Source organism: Cucurbita pepo, chromosome 16 (genome assembly GCF_057944985.1).
Source record: "Cucurbita pepo subsp. pepo isolate OVF chromosome 16, ASM5794498v1, whole genome shotgun sequence".
NCBI classification, from domain to species: domain Eukaryota; kingdom Viridiplantae; phylum Streptophyta; class Magnoliopsida; order Cucurbitales; family Cucurbitaceae; genus Cucurbita; species Cucurbita pepo.
Window position 1 is genome coordinate 344,061 of NC_141813.1, and position 14,700 is coordinate 358,760.

The 14,700-nt window shown below is 35.6% G+C and overlaps 2 protein-coding genes and 1 non-coding gene across 3 annotated transcripts; 1 reads left to right on the forward strand and 2 right to left on the reverse strand.

Annotated features, from left to right (window-relative positions):
• Nucleotides 1–3,080: 3,080 nt before the first annotated feature.
• TRNAY-GUA (transfer RNA tyrosine (anticodon GUA)) lies at nt 3,081–3,171 on the reverse strand. Its single transcript is given in 2 exon segments — nt 3,081–3,116; nt 3,135–3,171. It is a non-coding gene; the product is annotated as a tRNA-Tyr (tRNA).
• A 456-nt stretch (nt 3,172–3,627) lies between these two features.
• LOC111777572 (uncharacterized) lies at nt 3,628–4,389 on the reverse strand. The gene is made up of 2 exons (XM_023657232.2): nt 3,821–4,389; nt 3,628–3,708 (listed from the first exon to the last, which is right to left on the reverse strand). Exons 1-2 carry the CDS (start codon nt 4,277–4,279, stop codon nt 3,658–3,660), a joined length of 510 nt encoding a protein of 169 aa, XP_023513000.2. The 5' UTR covers nt 4,280–4,389; the 3' UTR covers nt 3,628–3,657.
• Nucleotides 4,390–7,197: 2,808 nt separating this feature from the next.
• LOC111777573 (putative calcium-binding protein CML13) lies at nt 7,198–14,620 on the forward strand. Its single transcript, XM_023657233.2, has 7 exons — nt 7,198–7,386; nt 7,756–7,873; nt 7,969–8,005; nt 8,092–8,119; nt 8,770–8,922; nt 9,147–9,249; nt 14,285–14,620. Exons 1-7 carry the CDS (start codon nt 7,384–7,386, stop codon nt 14,347–14,349), a joined length of 507 nt encoding a protein of 168 aa, XP_023513001.1. The 5' UTR covers nt 7,198–7,383; the 3' UTR covers nt 14,350–14,620.
• The last annotated feature ends 80 nt before the right edge of the window (nt 14,621–14,700 follow it).

Genomic DNA, 14,700 nt, shown 5'->3' on the forward strand with positions numbered 1-14,700 from the left:
GGGTGTCTTGCCTTTATCTGAAATAAAAGAATAGGATAAGGCGAGAGTATTTTAAAAAATACTCGATAAGTAACCCCACTATTGGAGTCAGGGAATGCAAACATATGCAACATGAATGAGACCTATCATTTAAGACCGTGTTCTCTAAGGTGGTTTTCCAGTTTGGGTTATTACCGTGTTCTCTAAGGTGGTTTTCCAATTTGGGTTATTGTATGTGTATCTACTATTCTACATACGGCCCACGTGCGAATGTGGACCTACCAGGTGGTTTGCACACCCCTTAGGACTCGTGTCAGTCAGGCTTGTGTCTTTAGTGTTGTTGTCAGGCAACCGGAAGGAATATCGAACGTCATAGCATCATGATAAATATGATGATTATTTTCCTTTTCATAACATATATAACGACCCTAGATTTCTACTTAACCTAAAGTCACTATTGTATACATGACGTACTCATTTGTCCAGAAATAATCATTTGAAAGTTCAGCATAAAACACCATCATGAACTTACATGTTCAAAAACGTCTTTAAAACAATATAATGAAATACTAAATAAAATAAATTAACATTAAAAGTACAAACACTCTATTCTAATCTAAGTCTAGGGAAGTAAATACATCTTATGCATGTGTCATAGTCTCGACTTGCAATGTCTACCGTACAGGGGTTCCTTGCTTTTATCTAAAATAGAAGTAGGGGTTCCTTGCTTTTATTGCTTTTATCTAAAATAGAAGTAACACGTGGCTTGAGTATTTTAAAAAATACTTAGTAAGTGATCCCATTATTGGAGTTAGATGCAAACACATACAATCATGAATGAATCTATTCTTTCAGTTTATATTCTCTTAGGCGGCTATCCTAAGTCAGTAATTGGATGTGTATTTACTATTCTACACACGGCACACATGTGTGAGTATGGGCTCACCAGTTGGTTCACACACCTTCTAAGCCCCTTTCTTGGTCGGGCTAGCATTCTCTAGAGCGGTTGATCAAGTGCTTACAAAGCATAAACACATGGAATATGTTAAGTGTAGTAGAAAGGATGGTGGCAAGACCATTCGATACACCACCGGTCCAATTCGATCCAAACTTTTGAAGGGCTCGATGAAGCATGAGCTTAACTTGTCTTCATGCTAACACCTTTCATCAATGTCACCTTCAAGAATATCTCGTCGCCTACTTCACACTCTAGGTTCCTATGTCTTACATCGACATAACTTTTCTGTCTACTATGGGTTGTGTGCATCCTCATCATCATCTTCTACACAACATTATTGGTATCTTTAACCAACTTTGGTCCTAGCAACTCGCGTCCACCCATTCCATTCCAATATATTGAGGATTTGTATAGTTATCCATACAGAGCCTTGAATGGTGTCATACCAATTGTTAATTGAAAACTATTACTATAGACGAACTCCATAAAGTACAACTCAGAGTCTCAACTGCTTGAGAAATTCAACATGCAGGCACGTAAGGTGTCTTTTAATGTTGGTCTCAGACGTTCAATCTATTCATTTGTTTGTTGGTGAAAAGTAGTGTTATATTCAATTGGGTGCCCAACGCTTTCTGAAGCCTATAGTAGATGTTGGATGTGAAACATGGGTGCCGATCCTCGACAATCCAAGCAGTCTAACAATATCCTTCATATATAGTTGTGCACAACTATCCACAATATAGGTATCCTTTCTTGACAAGAAGGGTACAGACTTGGCAAGTGTGTCGATGGTTATCCCTATCACCATACATTCTTTTAAAGTTATTGATAAACTTATGATGAAATCTATTACTATATTTTCTTATTTCTACTCTAAAATACTTAGAGATTGCAACAACCCTATCGTCTTTGGGTTTTCATAATCCATCCACCATTTTTCATTGACTCTCACTTGTTGACCCATTAATAATTTCCTAACATCTTCCAATAACTTGTCTCCCTTCTTTATTTGTAAAATACATCATTACACCCCTGGAAACTATCATGCTTCTTAGTACATGCTTCTTAGTACCAACTGTATACACTCACAAGTATTTTGGTTGTCTCCTTTTAACGTTTTTTTTTTTTTAGGGATAACGCCCCTTAGTACATGGTTTTTCTTTAGGATAACAACTCAGTTCTCACTAAACATTTGGTTGACCTACCACTCTCAAATATTTAGCTACTACAAGATCTACTCTCTGAACATTGATAGTCTAGTGTTAGTTCAACCATGAGTGAAGAAAATATTCTCAGGTTCTTACCTTTAGTAGTAAGAGTAAGATAGAATACTAACCTTCTCATATTATAACATAGAGTAGAACACTAATATCTTCAAGTTATCATAGTACTCAAACTAATAATTTCTATTAGACGTTATTACAATTTACTAATCTTCACATATACTCATGAACATCTTACTATTCGGGTGGTTAGCACTTTTGAAAACTCTTTTCACAATCTTCACTGTAAGTGCAAGTTATACTCGTGTGAGTCCATTGAGTCAAACTCGAAACATTCGAATAAATTTTCTGCATCATTCTACTAAATCTATAAATCTTACAATTTTATGTCTTCATACAAGTCTAGACCAACTATAAACTATTTCTTCTTTAATATAGTCCCTTAAACCACATTCTTTAATGTTCTTACTCTTAGACCTTGGTATAAAGTTCACTATATAGGACCATCAAATTGGCTAAAAGGCTTATCTTGTTGTTCATTTTATATCTTAACCTACTATGTTCAAGATACACACTACTACAAACTAGTCTAAATTTTTTGGCTCGTAACTAGAAAACACTAAAGCATGTGAAGTCCTAACTTAGTAACTCATGTATGTGTGGCTTGGTGTGCTCAGGGCTCACACTCTTTATTAAAATACTAATACTAGAAAATCTCAAATACTTAATTCAACATTAGTTCCACTTACCCACTTCATTCGAACAATCTTATTAAAATACTAATACTAGAAAATCTCAAATACTTAATTCAACATTAGTTCCACTTACCCACTTCATTCGAACAATTTCAAGTATTACTTTAAAACAAGTTACTTTAGTATATGTTGATACATTTCGTTTCCATTAAATTAATAATAACTTCCGACCTGCCGGATTCGAACCAGCGACCTAAGGATAAGCTGATGGAATGCCCACTACAGTCCTCCGCTCTACCAACTGAGCTAAGATCGGGTTTGTTTCCATATTTTTCAATATTCTACCGTCCCACTTTCTTTAAACCAAAAAAAAAAAAAAAAAAAAAAAAAAAAAAAAAAAAAAAAAGCAATTAAATATAGTAAATGGAAAAATCTGCAGATCTACCTTGAAATTGTGTGCGAGTGTGTGAGTGTGTGTGTTATTATTAACTTTTAAATGATACCAACAATCGTGGCTTAGCTGTGTACATTAATATTGTAAAAGTTTGCATTGAAACCCTCGCATTCAGCCTCACCTTAATCAAATATTTATTTCTCTTTTGACTTCCGCTCTTTAAGGATACAATTTTTATGAAATTGCCATGCTTTAATATTTGATTCTAAAGGACTCTACTCAACAATCCTTTCAAACGCTACCTCTTTCTTAACATTAATCAACTCCACAACTTAACACTTGGCTACAAATTTATTTATTAAAAAAAAAAAAAAAAAAAAAAAAAAAAAACTAAGCTTCTCCCTTTCTCTAGAGCTCAATCTCCGCGTCTTTGCAACTCGATCCTCCTCCGTTTTGTACCTGAAAATATCAATCAACATGGTTGGATGAAAGTCCTACGTTGGCTAATTTAGGGAAGAGTTTATGATCAAAGGGAACAATATCATCCTATTGTGGAGAGTGCTTTCTTTACCTGGGACGAGTTTGCGGTGGTACTAGGTGAGGTGGACCAACCCAACAACCTTTTGCCACTGGACGCTTTCTTGGAGGCATTCTGGGACTTTTTCAAGCCTAGAAACCCCTTCCAGCTGGCCCTCGAAGGGCGCTGGGAAACATCGTTCTCCTCCTCATCTTCCTCTTCCTCGACCAGAAGTTCATCTCTAAGAGTAGTGGCAGCCCTGTGGGAGTCCTTGAAGGGGAGAAGGCGGCCCTCGAAGAAGAGTTCGTCGGCTGTCATCATGGAGTAGTTGGAGACGGAGAATTCGAAATCAGAGGAGGAGACGGGGCACGGGGCAGCACAGGAGCGTTGCTCTTGGCGTTTGAGGGACTGCTGGATGTCCACGAAGTCGCTTGAGAAGGAGATTCGAGGGCTGGCCGGAGCACGGTGGTGGAGGGACTTGTGGTCGGAGTTGTACATGTCTAAGCATGCCATTACAGCTGTGAAACCAACATTGGGGAGAAGGAACAAAAATATTCACTATTATCTCTATATCACCAAACAATGTTACTTTCCACAAACCTACCTATTTATACCTCTTATCTTTGCTTTGACGGCTGTGCCCTTTTTTCCTTTTCTCTCCATATTATATTAGATTCTCATATTTATGATTGTTTAATGTGTGCTAAGTTATGTTTAGGTTGGGATATAAGTTATGTCATGATATGATTATGTTATGTTACGGGTCCATGTTGTGATATTGATATTGTATGATGCTTCAACCTCCCTCTCATACCGTCAAAACTATGTTAACATATTCATTCTAAGCCCATGAGGCATTGATAAGCCATGCATATTAACTCCGAAAGATATGACAAGTACTACATATGTATGTCTCATAGGGATGCTATGTCATGAAAATAATGGAGTTATGAGTTGGATTATAAACATGTACCATAATTTAAAACTATAGGACCTTATGCATTTTGTATGTCACATGCATCGGAATATTTTCACGTATGATTAGTACAAACGCATACATTACGATCTCTATGTGCGCCATGATATTATGTGGGCTCCTGTCCCTTCATGAAACTAGCGGTGTGAATGTACGCTAGCTGAAAGGCATGTCTATGTGTATGCATAAAGAAGTACCACACATCCAATTTTTGTCCAAACTAGAAAGTAGAGTTTAAGACCATGATATTTTTATAAAAAGATAAGCGGACCATAATTTCATGTGATTGCATTTTCTGACTCCAACGATGGGTTATTATTGAATATTTTTTAAAAAACTCAAGCCACACATTCATCCTTGTCAAGTAAAAAACACCGTTGTCGTCATTGTGCAAGCCATGAGAATAAATTCAGGATAGTTTCATTTTCTATTTAAGTTCTAGAACTTAAGTTAGGGTCAAGGCGTTACCATTACTTTGAAATTATTATGATTATTTCGTTTTCTGCATATATTAGGCATGCATGCAGTAACGACTTTATTTTAGTAGTAAAATTATGGCCGTTACAGTGTGAATGTGAGGACGGAGATTTGAACTTTCACTATTGGAGACCATTATTGATGCTTTAATAATTGAGTTTGCTCGATGACAAGAATAATTATTAGGGGGTTTCCAGCTATTCTCTTGTCATGATGTTGTCAAAGTAGGATAAGGAACAATATAGAGTCGACATATATAAAGGTCATTCCCTCTCATGTCAAATTCACATTGTGAGACTATTAAGACTAGACTGACTACTTAGGAAATACACCACGATGTATGATAGCATATTAGAGTTGAAAATAATGACAAGATATTAAGACTAGAAACACATCTATGTAGGGATGTTTTTGTAATTTTTAAGGTTTCTTTAATTTCTTTTGAGAAATTTGGTCGTTGGTTTCGTTTTAACATTTTTCTGAATTTATTAGTTGGTTTATAAGTAATTAATAAATTTTAAACACAGATTAAAACATATAATTAAATATCAGTGGGATTAAAAGCTTTAAATTAAAACCAACCAGTATGGTAGAGATTTTATTAACATTCTTTATTCAATAAAATAATAATAAACTCTTTTTTTCTCGATGTTGAGAAATATCTTTCATTACTTAATCCAAAGTTAACAGTATTTTGACTAAAGAAGACTCCAAGAAGCTTCCTTTTACCTTAAAAAAATTGGGAAATCTTTAAAATAATTTTTGGAAAAATATTGATTTGCCAGCTGGAATAACATATAGTATATACATGGATTTTGGTAAAATATTATAATACAATAAGTCAAACATAAAGATTCGAATCCCATATTTGTCACTTAATTAATAATCATATTTGATTCTTTTACAACTCATTCAAGCTTTAGGGTAACACCATATTTATTTCATAATATTAAAAAAAAAAAAAAAAAAAAAAAAACTCTATAAATACTCACTGTTATGAATGTACCAAGTTAAAATTAGGGTGCTTGAGCTAGAATGATTTCACGTTGATCTAGGTTAGAATGTTGCTAGTTGACCAAGTACCCTAAGATCGCGAGAAGTGATTGGTGGTCAAGACCATATTTCTCCCAAAAATTATATTATCTCCAAAGATAGTCTTGAGATTTAAACCACTTAGATGCCTAAAGAGCCTAGTAAACCCTGCCACACTCAATGACATTTAAGTAAGCTTACAAGGCTGCTGGTAGTAGAATAGTATCACTTGAGCTTGAATACTCCTATTCCCTTCGATATCTTAATAGCACTATTCGGCTAGGTTAATCCAAGAATCTATATCGTTGAGTTTGACCAATGTCAAATAGGCTTTAGACTTTATTTATTGTTGAGCCCCATATTAATGAGTGTTTTATTCGTAGAGAATAAGAGTTGGAATCGACTTTGATTTAGTTTAAAATTAAACAAAACTGAATATTAAGCGAACTTGCATCGAAGAAATATGGAGAAAATTTTAATAGGTCTTTAATTTATTTGCTCTAACTTCACCAATGTTGAAACTCCTCCCATCAAGTGTTCGTTGCTATGACTTGAACACATGGTCAAGATCTGGATGAGTTCTTTAAAATCCTAAATCTTCGTGAAAGCAATCAAAGCATTTGGATTGACTCATGGCACCATCCAATAGGTAGTAAGCCTGAATGGGCTCAACACGTCACTAAAAACCGACCTAAAGGTAGAGTTGTACAAAATTGAGTTTTTTGAGTTATTTTTGTAATTTTATTTAACTTTCCAGGCTATTATTGTAGTCTGGCTTTATGGCTACTTTTCTGGATCTTTTTTAGTAAAATTATTTTTAAAAAAATCTTTTACCCGCATTTGTGACTCATATATTGTTGCAACTAAAGAAAAAAAAAAGAAAAGAAAAAGAAAGAACTGCAATCCAGTTTAGAATAAAAATGTGTGAAAAATGAATCTTTAAGAAGAAAAAAACATAGAAATTTAGAGATAAGAGAAGAAACCGGTCCAATGCGAACACTACCCGACTGAGACGTTTCAATAGGGGCAGAGGCAGATTGTCCAACTCTAATACCATTCAAAGCGTTCGACGTTTGTGTTACCCGTTCCAACTTTCTCTGGATTTCTTTATTGTGCTGCGCCATCGTTCACCATGGTACGTCGTTTGAAATCCAGTCCCGAACTTCTTTTCTAAGTTTTGTTTTTGAATCAATTTTCAATCTGTTGTTCGATCTTTGCCCTAATCTTGCATTTGATTCGATCTTTGGGACCATGAGGCCATGTATGGATATTTTAGTCTTCGTAATATGTTCCATTCTCTGCTAGATTAGGTCAATTGTATGAGTTTTTGGTGCTTGGAACTTGGGTAGAAGCCTTTGATTTTATGTACGAAATAAGGAGATACAATAAATAGTTAGAAATTGGACTGCCGCTTTTGCCAACTTCTTTGTTTTCAGGTGAAATTTGAGCTTTCATTATTATGGCTTATTCTCCTTTCGGTTGGAAATTGCAATCGTCTTTGTAGGCAAGCTTATACAGAGGTGCTTCTAGGAAGGAAAAACCTAAAGGACGTCATGGGTTAACTCCCCAGAAGAAGCAGGAGATCAAGGAAGCTTTTGAATTATTTGACACTGATGGCTCTGGTGCGCAAATTATTGCTTGGTTTTTGCTTGTTATTGGTTTTTTATGTGTGTATGGATCGAATACTCAGTTCTTAGTCTGTGTTACTTTTGGTTAGGGACTATCGATGCCAAAGAGCTTAATGTCGCAATGAGGTATGAATATCTCACAATGGAACGTGTAAACGTCAGCTTGGAGATTGTAAATTTTAATTTCTAAAACCCTTTTATTTTTGTGGCAGGGCTCTTGGTTTTGAGATGACCGAAGAGGTATATGCCCCTAGGCCGATTAGAGTTCCAAAGTTTTTTGGCACTTGTGCATTTACCATTTCAATGGACAAATATGTGACATTCTAGCATGCATGAATACTATTTGATGAATTTGTCAGAAATCATCAGTTTATTCATCTTGTGGCCTCCACGTTGTTTCTTACCATTGTAGTCTAATCTTTTTTATCGTTTCAATGTGATGTGATCAACGTATCTAATTCCTTTTCCCCCATTATTGTGAATGCAAATAGTAAGGTCGTTAGGGCGGTGCTGTCTCCTTCAGAATGGATTTCCTGTTTATTGTGGAGCAAGAGCCTCGACTTTCTTATTTTCTACTACTGCATCTTCAAAAGGCAGATTTTTATTTTGTGGCGAAGGATATTATTAGAAACAATTTTTTGTTGGACTTAGGGATTGGGGGAGTTTTACGTTCCTTTCATGCTTTTTTAGAGTTCTGTTTCTTTTTAGTGTAGGTATCCCTCACATAATACCTTTAGTTGGAAGATTCGATTATTCAAATTGACAATCAAATGCAATAACTTGTTTGAAGATCAATAATCTAATTACTTTTGATCTGACTTCAATTTTTTGTTCATGGGATAATTATATTGCTGATTGACATTAGACTGATCTCTTGTTGCTCATTCCAGCAAATCAGACAAATGATTGCAGATGTGGACAAGGATGGAAGTGGTGCCATTGATTACGATGAATTTGAATACATGATGACAGCAAAAATTGGAGAGAGAGACACTAAGGAGGAACTCATGAAAGCATTTCATATTATCGATCATGATAACAATGTGAGGTCCTGATCTTTTAATCTTTTAGATGATGGGCATCCAGATGACAATGTTCTCTAAAAGATATGACCAAGAAATTTATTTATTTTTTCTTTTTAATGTAAATGCTGTTACTGAGAAAACATAGATTTTGATATTCTTTTTCCCCTGAATTAACAATTAAACTTCTAGTGATGGGGATTCAATTGGTGTTACATTTTCATATTCTCTTTTCCTGAGTTTAGGGGAAGATATCTGGCAATGACATCAAGCGCATAGCAAAGGAGCTGGGTGAGGTCTTCACTGACAAAGACATTCAAGAGATGATTGATGAGGCAGACCGTGATCGTGAGTCACCTTTACTCAGGCTTTCTTTTGTGGGGTTACTGTCATGTTTTTTCCCTTTTCTTGTCTGCCCCAAACAAATTTGTTTTTTGGTGATATATATCTGCTTCGTGATATTTACTTCAACGAAGTGTTCATTAAATCTGTTCTTTGTCTTTAATTATGTATGTACTGATGATCCTTTTATTAAACCTGAATTTCAGTATTTAGTGCTGAGTCCCAGGAAAAATCTCCAGTTCTCCATTTTTTTTTAAATATCTTTTTGATAATTGAATCTTGGGTCCCCATCCCTATTATTATGCTCATGGGACACCCCCACAGTGGGGAAGCCGTTATCACCTTGCATCTTTACTGATTCTAGTTTCCAAGGTTGCCTTACTGTAAAAAGACGTATGGGTTGATTTTCATGTTATCAAGTTGTTGCAGTTAGTAATTTTTAAGAAATTTAACAGTAAAGTTGGTATTAGTTCTGATGGATTTGAATGAACGGAAAATTGGGCTTTGCAGTCACTTGTAGGCTGAGTTTCAAGAAGTGGTCTATATTCACTGTGATATTAGAGATTGAATAAAAGAGAGATGTAGTAACTTATGGAGAGATAACTTACAGTGCTTTGTACCATTCCTGGAATGAGTAGTCCATATCATTAAAATTTTACGTTGGAACACTTCTACAATTAGCCATGTTTGTTAGTTTATGGTTGGGAGGATTAAGTTTATAGAGACATTTTATAGGAGTTCCAATGAAAGATATGAGGATTGAAAAATGTTTGAGAGGAAGATATTGTTTATTGGAGTTTTCTGTTAAGAAGATATTTGACAGAAATTAAGGAAGGTGAGTTCCAATAGTTGCTACAATTACGCAATGTGGTTTTTTGAATCCGATGGAAGGTAGAAGTGGCTGGCCTTTTCTTTTATCTCGGAGGCTTTTGATTAAGTTCTACGTAGCCAACATGTGAATTTGTTTGAAGAGAATTTGGCTCCTACAACAAGTAGGGGAAAAGTACTAAAAGATGAAATTCTTTTATGGGTGATGTGTCACGGTGGATTAGATAGAATGGTCAGAATTTAGAGGAAATGTCGTAAAGTGAGTCTTTGGCCAAATTATTCTTTATGTTAGAAATGTTTCAAAATTTGTTGGGTCTTTAATTTAGTTAATAAAGATAATCTTGACGAGCAGTTATTATGGCTTGAAGATCAATAGGGGCAAGAGTTTATAAGAGTCCTATGAAGAAAGATTTTGTGGCTTAGGCTCCATTTGGGGTTGATTTTGCAAGTTTATTTTATTTTTAATTTTTTTTAATGAGAAACAAATTTCATTGGTGTATGAAATTTACAGGAAAAGGGCAAAGGCACCAACCGAAGGAGTTACAAAAGATTTCATCAATTGGTCAAAAGAGTAGACTTTAAGAGCTGTAGAAGGATGTGCATTTACACCAAGATATTGCAAGAAAATGGATTACTTAACTGTGAAAAGAACTCCATTTTCCCTTGAAGAGATGATTGTTTACGTTCCTTCCAAGTGGTCGATGAAAATGACCATTTAAGATGCATCCATTAGACTTTTCCGCCATCAGTAAGTGGATGACCAATAAGCATGTATATAAGATTGCTGTTAGTGCCCTGAGGAAAGATCATTGACCATTTGAAGGCATGACCGATTTCCTTCCAAAATCTGTTGACATAAGAAAAAGTGATGGACAAATGGTCTTGTTATTCATGGGCTGTTGTACAGATCGTGCAACAATGAGGGGACAAGGCCATATAAGGTAACTGTTACTGTAATCTATCAGAAGTGTCAGATGGCTATGTGATTAAGCTCCCATAGGAAGAATGTGATCTACTTTGGGTAAAAATATGTCCATATTATTTAGGGGACAAGGGGTGGCTGTCGAGTTGTTATCAAGTTCAAGCAGCGTGGATATTGTGGGAAAAATCCCTTATATGTTAAGTTTTCATGTCCAAATGTCCTTGGACATTGTTTTAGAGATCCATGAGACTAACCCATTCCTTAATTTCATCTTCAGTGAGATTTCTTCTCAAGCTATGGTTCCATCCATTGCCTTGTTCATTCCATGCCCCGTGCATGGAGATATCTTTTGTAAGCGATAGGGAATAAAGGCGTGAAAATTGTACTACAAAGGGCTGTTTATTCAGCCATCGATCATGCCAAAAGGATATGTTATTCCCATTTCCCACTCAAGTTTAACCTTCTCCTTAATAAGGTTTGAATGATGCATAATGGATCTTTAATGCCCCTTTATGTTAGTTGGATAGCTGTCATTTGGCCACAAATTTATTCCGGATTTTTTAGCCTCAATCAATTATTGCCATAATGCATTTTCTTCATGATTGTACATCTCCAAACCCATTTAGCTAAGAGAGCTCTATTTCTAGTCAAAGCATGTAAGCCAATACCTCAATGAGAGGTGATTATTGTGACCTTTTCCCATTTAACAAGGTGAGTACCGGAGTTGGTCGAGCTTTCCTTCCAAAGGAAATTTTGGTGTAGTCTTTCAATAAGCAATGCTACCTTTGAAAATATCTTGAAGAGGGATAGATAATATGTGGGCCGGTTTGATAACGTGGTTTGTGTAAGTGTAAGGCCACCCCCTTAGAATTGTGTGAGTGATTTCAGAAATGGTTGTCTTCTTGGAAAATGCTTATATTTATAAGGAGGAAGGCTCACTCTTATTCAAGTTTTTATCGACTGGATTCCTGGTTATTTCTTGTCTTTGTTTAAGATTCCGGATGTGGTCTATAAGAATCTTGAAAGATTAATGAGAAATTTCCTGTGGAAGAGGTTGATAAGTAAGGTGGATCACATTTAGTTAAGTGGTAGGTGGTTTTAAAGCTTATTGACCTCGGGTTTGGGTATTGGGATTTGAGATAACGTAATGAGGCTCTTTTGGCTAGATAGATGGTTGTGGTGGTCCTTTACTGGGACTGACAGCCCTCACATCCCTCTAGGGCAACAGCAAAATTATCATCAATGGTTGCACTAGAGGGATGTTTAATTTGTTTATGATGGGTTCCCATTGCAAACTAGGAAGTCAGAGTTGTGACTCCTGGTCCTTTTTGTATGATGAATTCCCTTTCAATCTCTATTTCTGTCAATAGACTTCTTCCATCCCCAGAAGCTCCTTAAAATTGGAGGTTTTCATCTTTTTTAACATTCATAAGTCTGTGTAAATAGCTAGTATTCATATACCCTTCCTATAGCCATCTGTTCTTACATTTCTGTTGGCTCGATATCTCTTCCTCGGTATCAAGAAAAAAATTGTGCTTTTACAGATATTCTTAGTATTCCATGTTGTAGAAGCCAGTCACCCTATTTTTCCATGGTATCTAATAACGCAAGGTCAAACAAAAGCTAGTTTTTCAATGAGTTAATACAGCCAAAAGTGGATTTGTTTCATTCCTGAGTACGTTTGAAGGCTTTTCATTTCTGTACAAAGACTTGCCCAGGCCATCCCTGTTGGGGGTATCTGTCCACCATTTCTGTAGCAAAGGTTGAGAAGTATGATTCTCCATCCACATCTTTCCGAACTGGAAAGGGCTGGCCCCATTTTGATGATCCCAACTGAAGAATGATGGGGTAATGATCGTATGTGTTGGGTCTGTCTAACCTCTTTACTGAAGCCTGCATACTTTTCAAGAATAAGGAAACAGTCAATAAGATTTAATGAGGGATTGTCTCTGAAGTTTAACCAAGTGGAGGGACCGTTTTGAAGGGGGAGGTCAATTAGATTGCAGCTATTAATGAAATTGAATTTATACATACACCTTGTAGGAGGGTCACCACTTGATTTCTCACGACTCCGTCAGGTGACATTGGGATCCCCTTCTAAAATCTAGTTTTCAAGGCAAAGGGCAGATAGGTCCTGTAATTCTGGCCAGAACCTGGGATTTCTTGATAAAAAGGGGGCCATATATCCCAGTTAACCCTATACTGAATCCATCAGCAATGGATGTTGCAAGGGTTAAAACTGGTTATGGAGAATTTTAAATTTTTTTAGTGTTTGGTGAAACTAATCGGATGTTAAAGGATACCCATTTTCATCTACGTTGATTTATTAAATTTGATATATAGTAGCTATTCGGATTTTGCCTGAGAAATATGAGCTTCCAGCAACAAACTTTTAGAAATTCTCATCATATTTTTCTAGGTTTAGAATTGAAATTTATCACATACTAATTTACTTTCTTTTTTATTACCTGTGGTTTTGCTCAAAATGTAGTTGATAGTAAATGTTTTAACTGTTCAAACCATCCCAAACAATGTCTCAAAAAGACTTCTGCTTGGAAAATTTAGATTGGTAGAAACTGTCAAATTTTCAATTGAAATGAAGAAAATGGCAAGGAGGTCTTTGAGTTTACTATGTTCATTGCTCTTTAGGATGTTCACCTTCGAATCATTTTTCCAGTGGTAGTCATTCTGTTATCAATTCTAATTCAATGGCTTTTTGATAAGTTTATGTAGAAAAAGGATGGTGGATATTAACATTTGGGCACCGTTTTAATTGGGGGTGGTTTTCTTCGAATCTACAGTGTACACTGAGATTTATGAGCTTTTCTTTTTCCTTTGGAGACTACATTATTGTGTCTTTTAAATTAAAAAAAATGATTCACATTAGTTTTGTTTTCCTTTTCTTTTCTTTTCTTTTCTTTTCTTTGTTTACCTTCCATTTAAATGCTTAAAATACGCAGTAGCAGCGAAATTTGAATTTTGTTTGTACTAAATTCTGGCAATAGGCTTGTATTAATACTTCAATTTATCACTCTTTTAGTATTTGCTTTTGGACCAGATAAGTTAATATCTGAAACATACGTCCTGTCTTTTTTTACCTCGCTTTATTTACTACCTGCAATGGACCTGTTCATTTGATACCTAGCCACATGTCCCTAGGCTTCTCTATTTTGTACTTGATGGCAACTTATGTTAGTTTAATCACACATTTCCAATTTTATTCTCAATTTTTTTTAGATTTCTAGATATGTAGATGGAAGAAAAGTAGTTAACTTGGATTTGTATCTGCAGATGATGGTGAAGTGAATGTTGACGAATTCTTCAGAATGATGAGGAGGACGACATATGGATTCTAGAGTTCAAAGCAGAACGTGTAGCATCCACGCAATGCATGACTATGGCAAGTACAGTTGTGAGAATATGAGACATGCCAAAATATTATGGTTAGGATGTTCGCCTAGTGTAACTCGTTTTTTCTTTGTACGTAAGATATATCATTGAAATTGCGGAGTTAATTTGAATATATTTTGTTATTACTATCTTGAATTTTGTGTAAATGCTAGTGATTGGCATAGTGGAAGCACCATATTATTGAGAAAGGCAGTGAAGTAAAGAGGGAGCTGGTAATATGTTCAAAAGCCATTTTGAGGAACGCACTGGAAGAGGCTGGTGTGATAGAAGTTTTGTATGGCGGGGTAAAATCATTT